This window comes from Anarhichas minor, unplaced genomic scaffold (assembly GCF_050575085.1).
Source record: "Anarhichas minor isolate MPS153535 unplaced genomic scaffold, ASM5057508v1 ptg000002l, whole genome shotgun sequence".
NCBI classification, from domain to species: Eukaryota; Metazoa; Chordata; class Actinopteri; order Perciformes; family Anarhichadidae; genus Anarhichas; species Anarhichas minor.
The window spans coordinates 6,598,571-6,621,064 of NW_027466448.1; the positions used below are offsets into that span (position 1 = coordinate 6,598,571).

Here is a 22,494-nt window from a genome sequence, read left to right on the forward strand (position 1 = left end):
TTCAGCTGACTAGAGTTTATTCCTCTTCTGTTACTTTTGTTCCCGTTTATATTTCTTTCAGTTTGAAAATTGCCTAAATTGCTTTAATCCTCGCACAAAGAAGTAGAATTGTAGTTTATGTTTATTCACAAATTTCAAAAGAGACACAGTGCTGCCTTGCATAACGTACTTTGGAGCAAAAGCGAATTCTACGTTGGAAAATATTGTATGACAAGAAACATAAAGAATACGTTACTTTGTATGGAATTGTATCCAATCAAGCCCTCATTTCCTGTTAATCTCTAGTTATTAAGACAGCAAATAGAATACATAAATTTTCATATCCAAGGAATTTATGTCTAAAAATTGAAATCTCTTGCCTGCATTCATTAGTTTAACAGCAGAGGCAGCTGGTAATGCTAACATAACAACTATAGCCCTTAGTGGCCCAATCCATAAAGGGAACGCATCCAAAAAAGACCCAAACACCAGCTAATACTGTGAGAAAATATATGCACAGTTTATTGAGAGTTGCAAATAGGTGAGGCACACACAACATAATAAAAATCAACAATGTATAGTGGTGAGATCTGGCCATGCTTTTCTTCTCTGCAACATTAGAAACATCAGTCAGTCATGGACGAAAACCTGGTGCAGGCTGTTAAATTCTTGACTTTATTAAGAATTCCTTTGTTGGAGATAAAATACTCATGAACTTGAAGTTTACAAGAGGCAAAAAAAACAAAACAAGCCTCGATAATCCACATATTAAAATAAACAGAGAAATTCCAGTGACTACTACAGGATAGCAAATTGTATCATAAATATTTTGTAACTCCTGCTCATATTAAGACCAGCTCGGGCTCATTTTCCTCCTAATATCATATACAAATTACTGTACAAAGGTGTTTCTAGAACATTCGGTGAAAGGCCAGTTTCACAAAGGACGAATGATCAGTAATATTTACATTTGACTTCTGTGTCACTGTAACATACAAAGAACAAAAGGCACTGTTACAAATGTAAAAACATTTAAATATATACTAAAAGCGTAGGGAAAAACCGGGCATCCATTCAGTAGAAGCTATTTCTAACGTTGCCACTTGTTTTGTCGATCCAATTAATATTGAGTTGTTAGACAGTACGGCTTATGATAAATTCATACTAAGTCTTTATTATGCAATGCTGTCTAACAAGGACTGTGTGTGAATACATGAATAAACATGACGGAAAAGGTGCAACAGTGTAAGTCTGCTAGTAACCTCATATTTCTATTAAAACTCAAAGTTAGCTGCACAGTTACGTAGATACGACGCAGCATTATGTTCAAAGCTAACAGAATACGGTTATGAATTATTAGCCGGCTCTCAGTGGGTAAAATGTCATAATTGATATTTAATAAATACACACAATAGAGTGTCATACATGGAACTTTGGTAAGTGTATTATAGGGTTACGAATACTCTTCATATGCTTCCTTTTTTGCAGATGGACGCATCACTGGCACAAAGCGTTTCCAGTCGCTAAGTTAATCTTTTCATTAGTTTGTCCATAGAGCTGTGACTGTCGCAAGAACATTTTAAAAACAGCTGAATGTTCACAGGTCACTTATTTGCTAAGTCGACAGTCTGTAGCACGATGCTGTTTGTGTAAAAGGTAGAGAGTGGACGGTTAGGTTGATGCACGGCTCTCATGCAAGCAGCAGTAGCGCAAACAGGTGGGTTTAGGTTCACAGTATCTCCCATCCATAGTGTCTAGACACATAACTTAACTGAAATGATTGGTCGCTCTCGTTCACTCATTCACGCATAACTTCAGCTCCACTCACACACATGTTTAACCCGAAAGGAAGCCGTCACTTTAGCGAGTAGAGCAGCTCAGCGGTATGGCAGAGAGACAGAGGGTGAGCCGAGGAAAAGTACTGACAGCACAACCAGTCCTCCAGCTCCGCGTTCCTCTCGGGTTCCAGTGAACGCTCTGCGAACTTCATCATCAGCAGGGCCCTTTTCACATCCAGCCAGTTCAGGAGGCCCTCGTGCCGGGCTCCGTCAACAAAGCCGACCCCCTGTGCATGCCTCTCCCGCTGCTGCTCCATCAGGTCCTTCCTGGGGCCCCAGAGCAGGCTCTGCAGTATGCGCTTGGCCTCCTGGATATGAATGCGTTTGATGGGGTCAGGTTGAAGCAGGAGCTGGGCCAGCCTCTGGAGGCCGGCAGAGTACAGGGAGACGGAAGGGATCGGTGGCAACTCTTCACAGCGGTAGTCCTGTTCCTTCAGAGCTGGACTCACTTCAAATGGGTTGGCTTGGTGGAGGAGCTCGTAGATCAAGATGCCTGTCTGGAACTCGTCAAATTTACGGTACTGGGCTGCTGAGAGGATCTCGGGCGCCAATCTGGCGTGGTCACGTTTGATGCGAGGGTCCACACTGGTTGAGGCAGCGTCTTCGGGGGAGCGACGCTTGGCCTTAGCAAAGTTGCTGATGAGGAGCCGGGGAAGGTGTCGCTGACTGTCACCACTTGAACTGTTACTGGTGCCATTGTCGGCGGAGGTTTGTTGGGGGAACTTGGAGGGCCTGCGTAGGTGAGGCACCAACAGCAGGTTTTCGAGGCAGATGTCGCGATGCGTGACCCCGTGCTCCTTCAAGTGCTCCAGGCCGTGGCAGAGCTGCAGGAGGAGGAAACATACACGGCGCTCGTAGACTTCTGGCTGAGTTTTATGGAACGCAGCCCACTCCCGTACAAAGTCAGCTGCCGTCTGCCGAGGGATCTCAGAGGTGATAACCACCACTCGCTCTCGTTCTACCTGTTGAACGGGCGCAGACATGGAGGGCTGAGGCAGCGATGATGCAGGGGTATTGGGCAGAGAGACTTCGTCAGAAGGCAGCATACTCTGGGGGACGCAAGCGAGAAAGTGTCCGCAGTCCTGCTGGACGTTGAAGTGGGGAGGCATGCTCTGCTGCACTGAAAGACCGTAGAGATGGCCCTGTTTGGCCTCCATGGATGGACTCTTGGAGATCTGGAGAGGTATAAACACAAAGATCAGTGGGAGGAAAGGATTAAGAAAAGGAGAAGAAAGAGAAGAAAGGGAAGGAAGGGGGGGGGGGGGGGGGGGGATTCCCCACACAGAGACGGGAAGGGAGTGGAGCCAAGAAACATAAGAAAGGAATTCTTGTTAGTGAGGTTCCAAGGTCAACGTCAATTCAGTCCCTGCTCTCATTCAAGTGAAACCAATGTCTATGATGCAGATTTAAACCCAATCCTCAACTGAAAAGATTAGAAAAGCTGAACTTGTGTTTTAAGTAAACTACCACGTCACTTCAGTGTCTTTCATTCTCTTGCAAGCTGTGGGAAAATTCCCCAACACTAAAATCTGAATTCGGAAACAGACCTGCACATGTTACAAATCTCAGTGTGTGTTGGGGTCAGATGTATTATTATAAGCTCTTCTTAGTGATTAACTGGACACAAATCCACTTTCTTGGAGTTGAATCTTTCAGTCAGCAAAACACCGGTAAGCACATCAAACAACAATTAATGAAGTTACACAAACACTTACTACACTTCCGTCTAACCCCATTCAATGCTGAATTCAGTTTATAACATGATCATCTGTCTTTGTGCTGAATGGGCTCATTCTACATGGTGTGCATTGGGTGTGTGTGTGCTGGCCTTAACAACAGAAGCGAGGGTTTGTCTGACTGTAAATCCTGCCTGGAATGTGAAGATTAATTGGGCCTAGAGATATTAAGCAAGACTGTGGGCAACCCACGCTGTGGCACAACACATACTGTACAAACAGCTGCTGCTTTGTACAACACTAATGACTTTGGGACAAAGGTTAGCGAGTGTGTGAATCCACACCCTTCTTCCTAGTTGTTTACACTACATGCCCTGAAGGTTTGTGCTGTGGTGGGAACATCCCATCTGTAGTCTAAGAACAAACAAGACCACCGCCCAGTTTTAATCTCTTCCTCCTGTCCTAAAACTGTCAAATCCCTGCTTAAAATATCAATTTACAACACTCACCCACTGAGCAAATGATTCCTTAAACAACAGTAAAGATGATCTTGAGTGGGCTGAGAGTTGGTCTTTTGACAACAACCTCTCTGAGCGGACAGAATAAACCCGATCTGTACATTACAAAAACACTTAATACTACTCACGGTTGTCCGTGGCACGATGGAAAAGGACTAATAATTGAGCGATATCTTACTTCAAACTAAAAAGGTTAATTTGGATGTGCTGTAAATAGATAATATTGTTGTATTTCCAGTAAAGAAGCAACTCAAAGAGTGTTTGCTCCCCTCAGAATTCTGGGACCTGCAGTATAACACTGCATTTGCTCCCAATAACCAAAGTTTACACCCAAATGAATCAGGACCAAAATATTAAGGATTATAACAATAAGGTGTTCTGGAAGTGAACATGGTTATACCAAACGCATATTTCACAAATGCCCTATATAAAATACTTTAGGCTTAGTATTTAGGGATTACCTTTACAGCGTAGGAGTTGCTGGGGTCTGAGGCGCAGGCAGCAGAGTAGTACACAGCATCTCCTGAGTTGCAGCTTGGCTTGTTGGAGGTGAGCCTGAACAGAGACCAGTTGCTCTCCTCAAACCTAAGTGGGTTCCTCTGGGAGCGCGTGAAGTGATCCTCACATTTTAGAGCCAAGCGGCGCAGAGACTCAGCGTACAGGCCTCCCAGTTTGGAGTACACTCCTTCCCTACTGTCTATGTTACTCAGAAGGGTCTGGAGCTGCAGGCTAGAGCCCAAATTCGGCGTAGAACCCGGTTCTGAGGACGAGAAGGGCACGCTGAGTTGCGGGGAAGAGGAGCAGGTGACGCTGCTTCGGCAGTGGACACCCAGACGCCCGTGAGTCTTCAGCGGCTCATCCAGTGTCCGGGACTTCGAGGGTCGGCTTAGCGGGGCATGGCAACGCTCCAGACACTCGTTGGAAGAGAACATGGGGCGTGGGTCAACAGGGCTGGACGGTAAACTGGAGCGGGAGCTGACATCAGCAGGTCGACACACGTTGCTCTCCGAGCCAGTGAACGGGAGTCGTGGGTAGGCTCGGACAAAGGGTCTTCCGTTGGCGCTATCGGGAGCTGACACGGTGCGGTTGACCATTTTTTTCTCCGGGAGTGGAGGTGGCTGGTTACTTAAGGTGGTAAAGGAGGGCGGGTGCGGAGATCCTGGAGCCGAGGCCACTGGACTTCTGGAAAATGGAGAAGAACAAGACATCCGTGTAGCATCCCGATAACCTAAGAAGAGAAAAAGAAATGACATCAGCAAGTCTGCTTACAATGAAAGTAAGCGCAGATGAGAAGATTGATACATGTCTGTACGCCAAATATGAAGCTACAACCAGCAATCAGATATCTTAGCTTCACAAAGCATAGCATAAAGACAAAGAAACAGACGGTAACAACTCGCCTGGCCCTGTTCGAAGGTAACAAAATATTTTCTACAGCTTAATCAAAACAGATTTAGAAAATATGCACACATAAAGACATACAGATAGAGACCAATGACCATTCAGTGACACAATATATCCTTCACTTCTCAGTGAGCTTGTGAGTGAAGTCCCTGTAACCTCACAGTACTCACAGACTCTCATATTCCTGGGCGACGGCTGTGAACTTGATTTATTTACTACACGTCTTCTGTCACTGCCTGCTGCTCAGCCTGAGCACCAACACATACCTTCTTTGCCTCAAAACAGCTGGAAATTTCCACAATCCAGGGTTCAAGCTGACACTCAAAACATCTTCCATCCAATTACGATCCATTTGTTAATTAAAGACTTAAAGTAAGAACTTGACATTACACTAGAGGAGACAGATACCGAGATAATTGTGTGGTGCGGTCTTCAATAACTGCTTTCACAGAGGGAGAAGACTGTAAAGGAAAGAAAAAAAGAAAAGTACTCTGTAGGATGTAGCCAAGCCCTTTTTCCCTCGTTATCAGAGCCCATAATTATCTCTTCAAACAACATTGCCCAGGAAGTTACAGCAATTACAAGTGTCTGTGCCACAGAGGATATGTGAAGGTTGACAATAATTTCAAAACCAAGGACTCGTGCCACTCATTCTGAGTCACTTGATTGCAGAAATCTGGAACTCACGTCAGGAAAATGAACCCCGTGTCAAAACAAACTATGAGTGTACGTCACAAAAGAGGAAGAGAAGAGATAAGCTGACAGGCTGCTTGCTGAAGTTCAACCCTGCAACGCTCCCTTTCCTCTTTTCATTGTTGTTGCACATTTTCACTGTGACAAAGGGCATCTTCATGGTCGAACATTGTGATACAGCGTCTGAACAGCAAGACAGTTGACATGCAGGCAAACAAACCAAAGGACACGTCTGTAAAAGCTGTGGAAGAAGCACCTAACTTGCTCAATGAACTACAATTATTTGCTTTATCAGATACTGTATCAGACATGTGTGGTCCTCGGACTCCAAGTGCACGTTTCTATTGGAGCATGAATGAAATATGTGTGAGTGTTACTTACCAGTGTCCCCAGTCAGGTTGTCAGTGGAAGCAGTGGATAGGCTGGAGCCCAAGCCCCGAAGAGATGAAGTAGGGCTGTCTGCTGACCCGTGTTGGCTGCAGCGATCCAGCTCCATGTTGCTGCCACTCATCTTACCACACACTCTGACGGAGAAAACAGCAGAAACAGGGCAAGTAAATAAGATGGCACGAACAAGATACAAACATGCATTTTCCGTGTCCGCATTGCTGACATCATTGCCAAACATCCACCTCGCCAAGTGTAGCGTCCACTGGTAGTTCAGTCTGCAGGTGTTCCGCTGAAATACAACCTTTTCTTTTTGTGCATCTGTTCAAAAATGTGGAACTACTCCACTTCCCCTTGATGTTTTCTTATTTGCACTATGCAGTGCACACTGCCTCTTTTTAAATGACGAACAACTACCACCAGGACTAGTTTCACTTCCTAATTCAAGAGGCACACTTCTTGATTTTGTGTTGATTACCAACTGCAACAAACAAACGGTAAACTATAAGTAAGTACTAAGTAAGTAAGTACTATATCTCAGTCGTCATATATGGCCCTAAAGTGAGACCGTGACTTTTGTGACACCGGACAATGTGGCTACAAGTGGCAATTGCAGGATATTGGTGCATTTCCCAAGATACCCTGGAATCTGTTGCTTTAAAAAGGGAACTACAACAATTTTATACATCGAAGTCTGCTCACAGGTCTTGGGGAGTATTCCTGCATCAATTAAAAAAGTTGTATATATCGTTTTGATTGCTGATGAATTGTCTCAAGTGTTTGAAAATGAAAAGAAAATCTGGGGGTGTTGAGATAGAAAGAAGTGAGCTGAACCGATTTATGTAGCCCGCTCCTAAGAATATCTACACCAGCCCAACACACCCAACCAAATTGTCAGCTCTTGAGTTTCATTGTGAGTAATGTAGGTGCCAGGTTTTAATAAGGCATAAGAATGCGTGAAAAAAAAACTGCTGCAAGTTATGCTGAATGCTCTCTCTCTCTCTCTCTCTCTCTCTCTCTCAAAATACACTGTCGGTAATCAAACGTAATCACGGTTTTAATGATAGTCAAAATTGGAAAGTTACTGTGGTGTATTGTGAAAGCTGTAACTGTTACACCCCTATACAAGACCAAGTAATGCTGCAGGGTGCTCTGATGGCCTATGGGTGGCCTTGGTGGACCTCTATTGCATGCCATTTCCCATCCCTCTCTCCCTTTGTTTCCTGTCATCTCTCTACTACAGACTTTAGATAAGTGCATAGTGTACCACAAAAACATTTAAAAAGCTGTGGCAGCAAAACCTATAAGTGTATTGAATTGAGTACGGGTGTGTTTTTACGCTTATGAATGCAATTTTTCATTTGTAAGAAAGATTGTGTTATTTCTACTTTCAAAAGTTACACAACTTTGCGTGATTTCTTTTTACTTGCTAGAAAGAAGCTTTGCATTCTTCTTGTTCAGTTTGCCTGACCAGCATGATAGCCACTTATAATACCAATGAAACCTGTGCATGAGCAGACTTCCTAATCAAGGTGACCAATTAGGCTGAGTGACAGCCATTCACTTGTCTCATTATACGCGCTAATGGCTCAGGGAAGCAGGGTCTCATCCCATCCCTTTATCTCTCTTTCATCGCAAAAATTACTCCTCTATCCATTTATCTGCTGGCCCCCCAACTTCAATTCCACCATAAATCAGCGAAACAAACAGCTGAGGAGGAGAAAAGGAGGGGAACACAGGGGGGGGGGGGGGGGGGGGGCAGAGGGTTAGGTATTCTCCGTGGGCAGTTAGCTAAAGGATCCACTATCATTTTACAGACAAAGGAACGGCGATGAAAGGCAGTGGAAACGCTGAGGCAGAGGAGAAATTGCAATGGGTGCTGGAACTATGTGCATGTGTGCGCCTGTGCATGTCTCACTCCAGATCTCTTCAGATTTGTATCCAAAACATGAGATTTTCCTTCGGTGAAAGAATGTCATTGCTTATGTCCTGTGGGAGGATGTGCACGGATGAATGAGCCTTCTGAGCAAGGGCATGCGAAAAAGACCTTGGAGCGGATTAGGACTGCGTGTAAGAATATACAAGCATTTAGGGGCAATTATTTTCTTTATATAATCTGATGATTGTATTCTTGTTTGGTCAGAAAAGAGTGAAGAATGCCCATCAGCCAGCATAAGATGAAATCTTCAAATAACCTAAATGTTTTTGCCTGATTAACGATTTAAAACCCAAATATATTCTCTTTATTGTAATGTCAGACAAGGAATTAATGAATCGATTACCATAATATTTGCAATTCATTTTCCGTTGACGGACTAATTGACTAATCACGATGGAGACAGTATCAAAATGATTTTCCCACTCTACTTGGAATGTTTTATTCTAAACGTCTATTAATAAACGTCTTAATTGCTCATTTCCTCAGAATAGATTTAATCACTTCCTTTGCAAAAACAAAGTCTACGTGAGCCATCGTGATCGCCGCAGTGAACCCGTCACACGTTCTGCAATCAGCCCAGCAACGACATTCACTGTAGCTTGATTTGTTTACATTTTAAATCTGGGTTACTAACACACAGGATCTGTTGGCACACATGCTATCCCGACATGTGTGTGTGTGTGTGGTATTAATAAAGCTGTGTGAAGGGATCTGGGGGAGTTTTTAAAAAGGGATCGGATTGGGGTTACAACTAACTAGCTACAGATAGCAGTGCGACGGTGTAAAATGAGACCCAAACTAAGCTGCAGTGTTGTTGTGGTTCACACGACCGGTTTCACTTCCTGACTCTTATTTAGGGCCTTCTCCGTTGTAAATATATAAAATGATGACAAAGTACTGTATGTCATTACATCCACACGTTCTCTCTCCAGGGCTATTTTATGTCGAGACAATAATCTTTTCGTGAAAGTCAAAATCTAAGATGGTTATACAGCATTAAGAGCGATGGGGATAAAAACTGTAAACCTACAAAACAACCAACACATTCATGTTGATACGCAATTCAGGGTTTTGTTAAAATGAGGTGGAGTCAGGTATGAAAGCAGGCAAACTCAGAACGTACCCGGGTGTAGGCGGTATCATTAACACCTGTACAATGTAAACCAATCCCCTACAACAGTCATGCAACATACACAACCTTTAAGAAGCTTACAATGTTGAGTTGTTGTTGAGACAGAGAGGAACTGATTGAACTGTATTTCATATTCTTATCATCATCGTCATACAAACTGACAAAAGGTGTTGTTTATTGCATTGCTGCTATTTTGGATTGCATTATATCGTGCATGTGTTTTTGTGTTAATTTGCAACCTCTGTGTAACAACCCACTGCAGCGAACAATGAGATGCACGCTTTCTTTCCCATGATTGTAGGATAGTTACCGTGGCTGTATAGCCGTATAAACTATGTCTTTGAAACACAGATCCATTAATGGTTAACACCAATCCTTTTATCTTTTGCAAACGGCTCCAGCCTTGCCTTGTTATCTTCTCCACTGTCAGCTATCTCTTTCCCTTATTCAGTACGAGACACTTTCATTTATTTTGTCTAGCCCAAAATCACAAATCACAAATTTGTCTCAGAGGGCTTTACAATCTGCACACATGCGACATCCTCTAACCCGGGACCTTCACATCGGTACAGGAAAAACTCCCCCAAAAAAAACCTTTAACGAGGTACAAGGCACTTTCATTTATTTGCCCCACATCACATTAAGTAACACACTTTGTTCTGTATCAGTTTCACTTCAACCGTCTTCATCTTACAAATATTTTAGTCTTACCAACAGTATGGACTCAAAGAATAACATAATTTAGGCAGAAAAGGATTTGAAGAGATGAAAGAGAGGGGGGGGGGGGGGGGGGGGGTTTCTTCGTGAAATGCATACAAACTGAGTCAATTTTCCTGCGCGAACAAAAACGTAACCACTTCTCTTCACAAGTCTAATGATAGATGCGAAGTCAATACCTACTGAGGATGAGAAAAAAAGATGCCATAAGGTGCCTACCTCATGCTGCACAGGCAAAGGTCCTTGTCGGGCTGGCCGGCACAAACTGCCCCTGGATCAGACTGGCGGCTCTCTAAAGCCCCGCCATGTGTAGTAACACAACCCTGGCTCCACACGAGTCATATGTGTATTTAAAGTCCCTCTCAGCAGGAAAAGCAACAGCACCTATTAGATGTGCAAAATGTAAGCACCCATATCTCATATATAGCATTCACTCATTGACCTAGTGGTTCACTTCAGGCGGCAACAAGATGCTATCTGTTCTGCTGCACAGACGGGATCAGGACGGCTCTGTGGAGGGAGGGGCGGCACGCCTTGGAACGATAGTAAAAAGAGCAAAAGGCAATTCAAACCCAAGTCAAACTCAGTGGACTTGAATCCACATGGCTGATCTATGAATTCTACTTCTATCGATGGCAACCGACTTCCAGACAGGGACACTTTGGGAGTTGCCAGGGGCAACAATCTGTTCACTGAAGCCCCTCCCTTTGGCAACCTTCAATGACCGGTGGAGTGGACATGCCTTCTAAAAAGTACTTGCACACACGTGCATGATTTAGGTACATGCACAAACACACCTCTTAGGCTGACCCACCACATCAAATGTAGGTTGACCTGTTCCGAGGGATGAAAGAGTGGACATTTGGTGTTTTCCACTGTGATCAAAGGCTCTGGGAGGCAGACTTTTCCAACCATCTGTGGCTTTTAAATGATTAAGCATATCCAAATGCTGCTTCACGGGGTTCCATTCCATTTTCCACTCACTCCACACACGAGATTATCTTATTCTTCAATAATACAATCTGTATGCAGATTTAGATTCTGGTTCTCTGCAGCACTTTGGTCACACTTGTTGATTAAATACACTAAACCCACGTATACACATGGAAAGCCACAACTGTCGCTGGCTGGCTCGAGGCGTGTTCCCACATGTGTCACAACAAGGTGTATTTTTATCAGCGTAGTATGTTGGCAATGTCATAACAGGAGAGATAGGTCCTTCCTATCTACTATTACCACAAACATAAGGGCCCTTGACATGTGATCAGCAATCTGTGTTATTGACAGTAAAACAATCCCACTCAGCTTTTGCTGACTCTAGCAGCTCAAGATGACAGAACATCCGTTTGTCCCGAGGAAGTCACAGTCGTGTGTTACACCTCGTCATGTCGTCTCAGACAGAGCAAATTGTATTTTGAGGAGATCATTTGATGCTCTAATAACTGAAACAACACAAGGCCTCTTCTCTGTTTCTGCTTCGGTGTAGCTGACTCAGACAGCGGAGTGTATTCTTAGCCTCATGCAGACTCAGGTTAAAGCAAATGGTACTGCTAATAAATGACTATGTAGGCTTGGGGCCCTGAGTAGAGTAGGTCACAATGGTGCAGGTCTTGAATAAAAGCGAAAATGCACGATTCTGCACTTCCTGTAAGTGATGTAATTAAATATTGTTACTAAGCATTAAAAATAACCAGGACGTGAACATCAAGAATTGAAAATACACATGCAAACAGTGCAAATATGATATTTCTTTTGGCCAAAGCTGCAGCAAGTGACAGCTATGTCCCTGTATGATCTTTTTTACAGTTATTGTGCTGCAGCCAAAACAAATAGACAGCAACGTGACAGAGCAGGGGACTATTTAACAGACCCATTTGTGTGTCAATTAGAATTGGAATAAGTCACATTACTGGCATGAATAGAACAAGGCATGCATTGAGGAATGTGCCGGAACAGTTTGAATGATCACAAGCTGCAAGAATGGAGGCTGATTCAAGGCTGAATAATGGTGCTGTGAAAGGGGGAAGGCACAGTGAGGTTTACACAGATGACTGCAGTAAGATGCATATATGTGCAGAGACACAGGCAATATAGTATAGCTTATATTCCATCAGCAGCACTAACGCTATATACATATACAGTCCCATCTGAGAGCACATATGCAGTTATGCATTTAGACTAAGTGCATGTTGAAAGTGATGAATTATAGAATTTAGTGCCATGGCTAAATTACAGTCCCATTAGTTCTCATGCAAGGTAAGACTGAAGGACAGGCATGCAAATATGTGCTATAATGGGCAGTTCAAGTTTGATACATGCACAGCATTCATCTTACAGCAAGTGTTCAGTATATTAGTGTGTAATTAAACCTCTATTAGACCTTTTCTTTTACATAGCTGCCGTATTATAAACAATATTTAAGACCAACCCTTTCTTGAGATTGCTGGTGTATTTAATGTGAAAGTTTTAAAAAAAAAAAAAGGCATATAAAATTGTTGCTGAATCTGGAAGAAAAACTAACTTATGAAGCTGAATGACGATGGTGAGATTAGTAAAGGCTTCATCATCTAAGTCCTAAAATACTCGTCATATAGTGGTCAGAGATTCCAAAAAACGTAATTACCATAAACCGCTTACTTTTCAATACTTCATATTGCAAACTGAATACCTTGATGATTTGTGTCGATTGGTCAAACTGATTCAACAATGTCTAGGCCTCACACCTCCGCTAACTTCTAATTGGCATTTTGTCATAACTTCTGACATTTGACTGACAAGGTGATTGACTGAAAAAGATTAATAACATTTTCATATATTTTTCTGGGATTGAAACATAGTCCTACCCAAATACAGTAGGTAGTGTTCTAACCTATATGAGGATTACTAATTGAATGTATAAAAGCCAGACAAAAAGTTCTCTGTTATTCTTACCTGTGCAGTTTCTTGGGTGGGGGAGGCGGTGGATTGGGCTCATTGTTGGCAGCTCCCTTTCCTGCTGCCAGCAGCTCTGATGAGCCGCCATGCAACGGTTGCTTGGACGGCATGCTCCCGTTATGCTTGCCCTCTTCCTCTGCACCGGTGCCCTCAGTCTCCCCCTGACAGGCACCATTGTTGGGCGCAGCTGGGGGGGCCGTGCCTGGCTCTGTCATCGGAGGGGGGCTGCTGTGGGCCTTCGAGTCCATGGCCTCCTTCCAGACAGCAGCACCATTTACCAAGCCTGTCACCCTGGAGGTTGTCCCCGGGTTGGCAGCCAACTTCTTCTTCTGTCCCTCTTTCGGCTCTCTCTCATCCTCCTCCTCTTCTTCCTCTATGCGACAGTTCCAGCCAGAATTGTGGTGGTGGGGCTTGTGCCAGCGTTCAGACACTACTGCGCTGTGGTTCTCTGTATGGACCTTGAAGTGGCCCTCTCTAGCAGAGACGAGGAAAAGCATGGGGAGGTCAGGTAGCGGGACGGGAGAAGAGATGGACGGTGAGAGGCTAGAGTTGCCCAGTCTGGGGAGATCAGGAAGAGGGACTGGAGAAGAGAAGGACGGTGAGAGGCTAGAGTTGCCCAGTCTGGGGAGATCAGGAAGAGGGACTGGAGAAGAGAAGGACGGTGAGAGGCTAGAGTTGCCCAGTCTGGGGAGATCAGGAAGAGGGACTGGAGAAGAGAAGGACGGTGAGAGGCTGGAGGTGCCCAGTCTGGGGAGATCAGGAAGAGAGACTGGAGAAGAGAAGGACGGTGAGAGGCTGGAGGCGCCCAGTTTCGGGGAACGGGTGGTCCTTTTCGGGGGAATGGGTGGGCTGGACTGAGGCTTGAGGTGGAGAGTTGGTGTAAGGCTGGCTTCTGGGACCAAAGAGGATGCACTGTGGCTGGGACTGGGCCAGCGGAAAGCCGGGCTGCTGGGGTCTTTACGTGCTGTGGGGCTGAAGTGGCATTGGGTGCTGATGGCTGAGTCTGGACTGCTCAGGTAGAAAGTCCTGTTCTCCTCTGTGTGAGCGGCCATTACTGTGATGGTGGCCCGTTGACTCTCTCCTGACAGCTCAGAGCCCTTGAATGAGTTCTTAGTCTGGTTTGGGGACACAAGATGGGATTGCACCCCATTTCCTTGTGACCTGTGCTTTTTCTTGGTGCTCTGTGCATAAATGGGTTCTGAGTCTTGTTGTTCATTAGGAGAGCTGGGAGCTGACTGTAAGCCACCCATGGCCGTTGGACTTTGGGGGCTCCCTGACTTAACTTGTCTTACTCCGGACCCCTCTGCCCCAGGAAGTGAATCTGTACTACTTCGGTAAGAACAAGAGGAGTCCGATAGTCTGGTCTGCTCAGATAGGACGGGAGGAGAGCGGAGGGATGGCGGAGGGTTGTGGCTAATGGTGTCCACACTCAAGGCTGTGGTGGGGAAAGTAGTAGAAGTGCTGGATGTCTTAGTTGTAACAGCAGCAGTACTCCAACAGCTGATACCATTGCTATGAACTGCAGTAGGACTGGAAGTGACGATATCCACAGAAAAAGGTATCTCCACAGGAGCCAGATGGGACTCCTGACAATTTGCCCTGGCAGTCACACTAATTCCATTATAAGTGCTCTTGGTTTTTGTGGTGGTTGTATTGTGCTCCCTACAGATGTCTCCATTGGCGTTCATCTTTAAACTCTGAGAACTTCTACCCTCCTCCTGGGTGACGAAGATATTGCTAATGATCATGGAGTCTTTAGGCAGGATGTTTGGGGATAAGGAAGCCAGGGAGAAGCAGTTGTTGTAGTCCATCTTGGTTTCAGGACTTTGAAGAACGGGCTCTCTATGGGCCTTGTTGCAGCCGTTACTATCAATGTAAAGAGACGACAGGTCCAAGAGTTTCTTCAAGCCCATACGCTCAACTGGGCTCTTTGTGTTCTCCTGTCACACATAAACATGAGCACACATTAATGAACAGGTACATCATGCTGGGGCAGTAATAAACTCAAAGGTATGTTACAGGAAAGAGACATTTAAGAGAATCACCTGCTCTATGTTCATGTTGACGTCAGTCATCGACTCGTTGGTGTCAAGGCTCATCATAGTGGGTTTGACAGCGATGGTTGGCTTGCTGTAGGGTGAAGGCGATGTTAATCCAGATTCTTCATCGCCTCCCAGGATGCTCTTCAAACAAGCGGCTGGCCCACTGCCATCCAGGCCGCCGACAGTCTTGTGGTGTGCACTAAGCGGGTGGAAGCAGTTCTTGCAAGAGCCGGGTTTCCACACGTGTTCTGCAAAGTCGCTGCACGCTGACATCTTTGGTTTGCTAAATCAGATTTGGTCAGAAGCGGCGGTTGAGTGATGTGGCAGATACCGGATGAACCGTCATGGCTGGTCCACAGAAGGTTGCAACATCACAAGAAGAGGAGAGAGAAGAATGAGGTACATTGTTAAAAGAATAAAGTCATGTTTATTTAATCACTTTTTTGCCATAGATTGTATCAGAATCAGAATCCCACGTGTCTTTTTACCCAGTAAAACTACTTATATTACATAAGAACTGTCTAAAAATCCACTTCATCCCATCACATCATCTTCCACACATGTAACTTACAGAAACTATTCAGATTTTCAGAGCATCAAACTGGTTGAGAGTCTGCTCATTTTGTCTGGGGATGCACAAATCTGATACGCCACCTTATAAAGCAGATTGGGTTTCGGCTGTGACATGACCAACCTAGTAAATAAAGTGTATTTGCTTTTGTCATATTAAAATTCAGTGTTTTTTGCCCCCAAAAAAATGTGATTAAAAAAAAGCTGTGGGTATCAGATCTGCAATAGACCCTGAGTTGATGTATTAGAATCGGACAGAAAAAGTTGGATTAATTAATTTAAAATTTTTTGCCTTTATTTTTCAGCCGAGGTGTATTATTTTCTGAACCAAGAAAAAGTAAGTTGAAATAGCTTTGACATTTTCTTGAAATCGTAAAGAAAGTGATGAGGAAGTTCAGGCTGACAAGTGTCTCAGGGATCATGAAACCCCCGTTAGGATTTAAGTGTCTTCCGCCGATGTAACTTAAGAAGACCTGATTTGTGCTGTGCTACTTGTTCCCATGGTCTCCTAAATTAGAGGGTATGTGGTTTCTGTTCAACCAAAGGGCCTGCCGGTGTGAGCCTAGCGACATAAAAGCCCTCCAGAGTCCTCTGCAGCCCCCGACATGCTAGAAGACGACGGAGGCGCCTCAAGCATCCCGAAGGTCGGAATGTCAGGAATGTCTAAAGTCTCACCAGGGTGAATCTCACACCCACGACAACCTCCCATCCCCCTTCCACACACACACACAAACCTCCCACTCAACATGTGTGTCCTCCTTCTCGGACAAACAAACTGACCCACACACACACCTCCTTCCTCTCTCTCTTCTGTGTCCTGTTTAACAGGGTTGACAGTGAGAGGATCAACACCATTTCAGAGACATCATTTGTTGCCTTGCATCTGGGTGCCCGTCTTTATGTTCTTTACACAGCTTTAATTGCCTCTCAACAAGGTGCTGCAATGATACATGGCTACATTAGCCCACCATCTATACTCATTATCCCTAAAAAAAATAGAGGACGCAGGAGGATGAACACTAACTCCCCTAAAACAATGAAAAGGGCCAATGCACACTGGTGGCTTAAGTATGACTGTTATTTTTGGCATTCTTTAAGCCACAGGGATTCTGGATTTCTACACTTGTTTATTGACAGAAAATACCAGAACAAATGATAAGTAGTGCTTAGACTTCTTCTGACATTTGGTAATTCATGGCTTGAGTATTACAACATTGCCATCTATGACTGTGAACGGTCTAATGAAGAGATTTCCTGTTGGTAAAGATAATGCATGTTTACATTTTTCTTTGTTCTGTCTGACTCAGTTTGGGCAGGAAAGCACCCACTAGCACACTGTTTGTTTAACCGTTCCTGCGACAACAGAGGAAACAGAGCCTTGCCTTACATCTTATGGCATTGTGCGCGTCATACGAAGCGATGACTGATCATTCGGCTACTAGTCCTGGTGCTGTCAAGAACAGCCCGACTGCCAATCAGGAACATGTCTAGGGGGTTTCGTGTGACGATCAGGCAATGACAAAGAATAGACAGACGGAGCACTGTGTGTGTTTACTAAGTTGAGACTAAACTGACAGGGACAATTTAATCTATGTTGTTCTATTTTCCCCGCAAGGAATCAAAGAAAACAACAGAAGTGGACAAGTGGGAATTTCATTATAATTCCAATTTTTTTCCCCTCAGAAATACACCTCAGTTTAGGTTATTATACCTCTTGTTTACACGTTCATCCCTGCTTGTTTGAACGGAGATAGACCCCACTGTCTACATTCCACACACCTTCTCAAGCTCAAGGTCCAATATTTCTCACTTCCCCTTGTAAAAACACACACGCACACAACACAGGGCATAACCGCTAGAAGTTCAGCCATATGACAGAATTCAAGGCCTGCCTTCGGTAAAGAACTCAGACTATGAAAAATATCTCAAGAGCATGTTACAAGTCGGGGCTCGAAAAAAATAAGATGAGTGCAAGGAAAAAATGATTGTGGTTAGATGTTGATCTGATGTGGAATTCATAGCTTTTGTGGTCACCTAATACCGACACTAAGAGCCTTGAAGACACAAGCCACATGCACCCATGACCCCTCACACACAGTTGCATGGCCACTAGATGTCTCAAAAACACATTCATTTACTACCCTATTCTGAGGGACTTTAATCATTATATTCATAGTCTGAAAACCAAATTGGGTTGTTAGTTTCCCATGAAAACACAAAACTAGGCATTTGCTCGGAGCTTAACAGGCTGTGATGCACTGAGGAATGCAGGCAGGGTGCAATGTTAGACTGGATGGCAACAGTTTAAATAGCCCAGCTATAGGGTGATCAAGAGGAGCAATTAAGGTAAAGGTTAGAGGGCTTATAGACACTCAACAGCTGGTAAAACTGGACTTTATGTGAATCCCTCTGCAGGCACCAGCAGCAGACACATTTGACCCCCCCCCTAAACTCACCAGCACGAACGCGCGCGCAATGGGCCAGCCTTAATGAAGTATAACGTCAGGTCATTTGATGGTTGTTATTCTAGGGTTACTGTATCATAATTCACCGCGTTATCCTATTGACGGCTTTTTACTGAATTGCCGTGCCTTGCCAAAAAAAATTAAAAAAAGCCCATACACGTCAATGAATGAGATGCCTGCAGAATAACAGAGTCCAGGAACTCATAATCCAAATAATTAGACAACCTATTGTCCATATTACGGTCTGATAACCAGGTCACACCAGCGTCTAGTCACCCGCTGTAAACAAATGCTTTCAAGAGTGACATTTGTCACGCCTGCCTCACTCACACAGCCCATTCATTTATTGGAGGGGAGGGGGGGGGGGGGGGGGGGGGGGGCACAACCTGTTTTCTCGGTACTCGGCAGGGATTTCCGCCAAAACTTGTGAACTTTTGACAGATATCTCAAAACTTCCACATTGAGGTTTGACTGTTTTTCTAGCATGTTTAGTAAATACGCATTCGTCATAGACAGCACATCCCACGTGCCTTGGTTTGAGCCTCCGTTTTAAGATTTGACGAATGATAATTTGGCTAAACACTTGTCTCCCCTGTAGCGGAATCCAGTTTACGGCAGGTTATTGTAGCAGAAAAACCCTTTATGTTCTCCCTCGTGCAGTGAGTGAACTGGCGAAAAAAGATGGCTGTATTCATTACCTGCTTTAATACAATACATTAATGTGAACATCTTGGCTCAACCTACATACCAACGAAATAGGTGTATAAAGGAATACAAATAAAAGCTATAATATAACCATGCCAAAGTAGCCAAGGTTATCTAGTGCCTATTGACTGGCTGCTTACCTGCTTGGACTTTCTCTTCCCTGGCAACACAAACGCTTTCCCCCCTTAAAAAAAAAACAGACCCCCTTCCAAAAAAACACAACTGATGCTCTTCTAGTTCCGATATCCGCTTGTCTTCAGGTATCCCACAAGCGACAGGTTAATGACCCGGGAGACCGTGAGCTGCTGCAGGCTGGTTTCGGCTCTTGGAGCTGCTGCTGCTGCTGTTGCTGCTGTTGCTGCTGTTGCGCTGTGCAGAGGTGGAGTGTTTGAGGCGGAGCAGGAGTCCTCTGCAGCAGCGTGGAGAGAGCACAAGGAGGTGGGAGGAGCTCAAAATCAACCATGCAGTCTGGTCAGTGGCCACTCTGACAGATTCTCATTAAGGCTTCTGTTCTATTAGCTGTCATAAGGATTTTATTTTATTATTTACAACACAGCTGTCATTTGATTTGCAGGAAATTACACAATACAGTGTAAATATATACCATAAATGACATACACACACACACACACACACACAAATTGTAAGTTGCAACCTGAGGCAAAGAATGCAAGGTCTCTCAAACTTTTCTTAGGGGGGGGGTTAAAAACCCACTGGGCTGTGTAGGTTTATTCTGCAAGCAATCCATCTTGATCAGAAGCCCTTTGATGTGGAAGGTGGATGTGTAGAAGCTTCCCTGGGTTTTGCTGCCCCTTCTCTCCTGCTACCCCCTGGACTGCTCCTGCTTCTGTTCATCATGGTCTGGGGTGACAGCGTGATAGAACAACACTGCCGCTGTTACTGAGCCGATGCTGGGCCCCTGCTGGTTTCCATTAAAGGCAGCAAAAGGAGAGGCAAAGCTCACAGACTGACAAACACAGCCGCTGTGTTGGATGAAGGCGGTTATCCATAGAGATTAACCTCTGAGCTGAGCATCTCCTCTTATGTCTTTTTGAGAAATAACACTGAAACAAGGTATTATCTGTTGGCTTTTTGACTCATTTAAACAGAACCAGAATCTGATCTCTTGTGTGTGCTCTTTCCATACATTTCCTTTTGGTTTTCTTTAGTGTGATGTAATGAGGCAACACAGACAGGCCCTGAAGAGATGGATAATGGCAGACACTATATGTCTGTTAACCCCCAAATCAACTTCCCTTTACTGGTCTACATCCTGTGAAGGGACACATCCATGTACACGAATCGATTGGACACAGAGCCCGCCTGTTTCCTGAACCTCACGCGAGGATTTATAGCAGAGCTGAGACAATCAGCATAAGTGCCACAACAGAGACTGGACCCAGAAAAAGTGAGATATTTTACAAGACCACCTGTTGAATGTAGAGTCACAAATCCTCTCAACAGGATTAGGAGTCTGTTGCATTGCATCTATTTTTGGCAGTGCAGATGATGAAACGATTCTCCTAATGGGATAATTCAAATAGCTTGTGCTTCGAATAAAAATATGCAACCATCTATACACCACTGCTATTTTGACTTGGCCTGCAAATTGCTAATTATTATGTCATAGTACATTAAATGCATGCAGGAAGTGGCATATCCGGTTCTAACATTGATGCGTCTCTGCACGCTGAGATAAATCTTCCATCACAAGCTGAGACTTTAGTGCTGAGATGTTGTGGGAACATCCAAAGTAGAGGAGCACAGCAGGGAATTGGAATCACATATGGACACTGCAATGTTGGAAGACTCCCCCCCCCCCCCCCCCCCCCACATAATTTCTCCAGTAGAAATTAGGGAGGAAAACCACAAGGGCAATTTAGAGAAAAGGGTAAAAAGTGGGAGGAAAATATATATTTCTTTGGCTAGATTACTCCTTGATTCACATGCTATATCCACCAAACCACTTGCCATAGTATTTATAAATTATTACGGATGAATTATACGTAGATGCCATTAGTCTGCATGTAGTGCATGCCACACACGTTGGTGCAGTTCTTGCTTTTGCTAGCATGATGCTGACGTTGTCAGCGTGTGTACAGCTTGTCCCATAAAACATTTGGAGTTGCTCCTCATTCACAGCACTTTCTTGAATTATGAAGAGAGTCGAAGCCACTTAATTTTAATCTGGCCATTAAAGGCTCTGCTACACTATGCACACTGATGAATTAGCAGTTTTTTTGGCATTCTGCACACAGCTATGAGTTTAGAGAGACTGGAATAGAGGCAACCACTCTCTGCTCTTTACACTGCAACATGAAGATGCTGTTGGAGGAGAGCCAAGAGATTATCTTACCCAAAAGAAGAAGTTAAGAGTGTTGCTCTCTTACTGTGTTTTCGGCTAATTGACAAAGCAGGTATTGTGCTGCTCAGGTTTCTGTCTGTTTCTGTATATCACTTCCCATTACCACAGGAGGCCCCATAAAAGATATCCTGTCACAACACCAAAAGGTCTTCGTTTGCATTTGGCCTGCCTGTGAAGAATACTCTTTAGTCAGTCACTGCAGACATTAGACTTCCCATTTGAAACTCAATGCTTCTCTGAGATTCTCCTCTGTTGAAAAAAAAAGAAAGAAAAGAAGCTCAACTCAAAGTTCAAGTGAAATTTGAACATTTTTAACAGGTGTTTGAAATGAAAGATGAAAGACGGAAGGAACCTCTGTTTGCACTCAGCCTGTTTACTGCTCGTCGGAAACACTACAAAAAGCAAGAGGGGCAGAATGTACACCAGATCCCTCAGGACTCACTTTCTTCTCCACAGGACGTCCCTTTTAAAACCTGAACATTCAAAGGTTCCCCCGCTTGTGTAACTGTATGCCTCTGAGAGCCAGGCACCAGGAATTAATTGTGTGTGTGTGTGTGTCAAAGGGAGAGGTGGGTGTCAGATTTAGTGCCTTCCCCCATCTGGATTGCCATAGCAGTCATGTAGAGCAGTTGGCGTAGTTAGGAATGCTAAGATAAGGCAAGAGTGCTCACATACAAAGTCAAACAACTCACACATAAACCCATCCTGTATACTTTTTATCCCCTACACAGCGTCTGATGACGATATGTCTCCATTACCTCCATCGTGGCATTCTTGTACCTGTCCCTACAGGCTTACCCTCTGATTACGAAACACACACAAAACACTTCACCATCAATACCACACGTAATTTGTTTATAGAGATTGAGGGCTTTTCTAATGCGATCTTACTGTAATTTACCCAGATTACTCATAATAGTATTGGATACTGTATGTCTCAAAGGTAGATCATAAGCTATCATATTTCAAAACTTTAAAGAGGTGGAGGCAAACCATTATTTTCTATATAAACCTTTACCTCCAGACGCCTTAGAACGCATTATCACAGGTGGTGTTTAAATGATCTGTTCTTTTAATTCTGCACGTAGGCCATGGTTAAGAGTTAACTGGCACTAACGAGTACAAAAGAT

At 44.2% G+C, this 22,494-nt stretch overlaps 1 protein-coding gene across 1 annotated transcript; it reads right to left on the reverse strand.

Annotated features, from left to right (window-relative positions):
• Positions 1 to 475: 475 nt before the first annotated feature.
• prag1 (PEAK1 related, kinase-activating pseudokinase 1) lies at positions 476 to 19,373 on the reverse strand. Its single transcript, XM_076087138.1, has 6 exons — positions 19,140 to 19,373; positions 15,263 to 15,607; positions 13,215 to 15,157; positions 6,490 to 6,632; positions 4,473 to 5,239; positions 476 to 2,992 (listed from the first exon to the last, which is right to left on the reverse strand). The coding sequence occupies exons 2-6, from the start codon at positions 15,530 to 15,532 to the stop codon at positions 1,835 to 1,837; spliced, it is 4,281 nt and encodes a 1,426-aa protein (XP_075943253.1). The 5' UTR covers positions 15,533 to 15,607; positions 19,140 to 19,373; the 3' UTR covers positions 476 to 1,834.
• Positions 19,374 to 22,494: the final 3,121 nt, after the last annotated feature.

Excerpts from the sequence above, each read along its gene's own strand:
- prag1 (XM_076087138.1), bottom strand. The coding sequence starts at position 15,532 with ATGTCAGCGTGCAGCGACTTTGCAGAACACGTGTGGAAACCCGGCTCT. Across the intron at positions 5,240-6,489 it reads CAACCTGACTGGGGACACTG|GTTATCGGGATGCTACACGG; the intron begins GTAAGTAACACT and ends TTCTCTTCTTAG. Across the intron at positions 2,993-4,472 it reads GCAACTCCTACGCTGTAAAG|ATCTCCAAGAGTCCATCCAT; the intron begins GTAATCCCTAAA and ends ATACCTCTCCAG.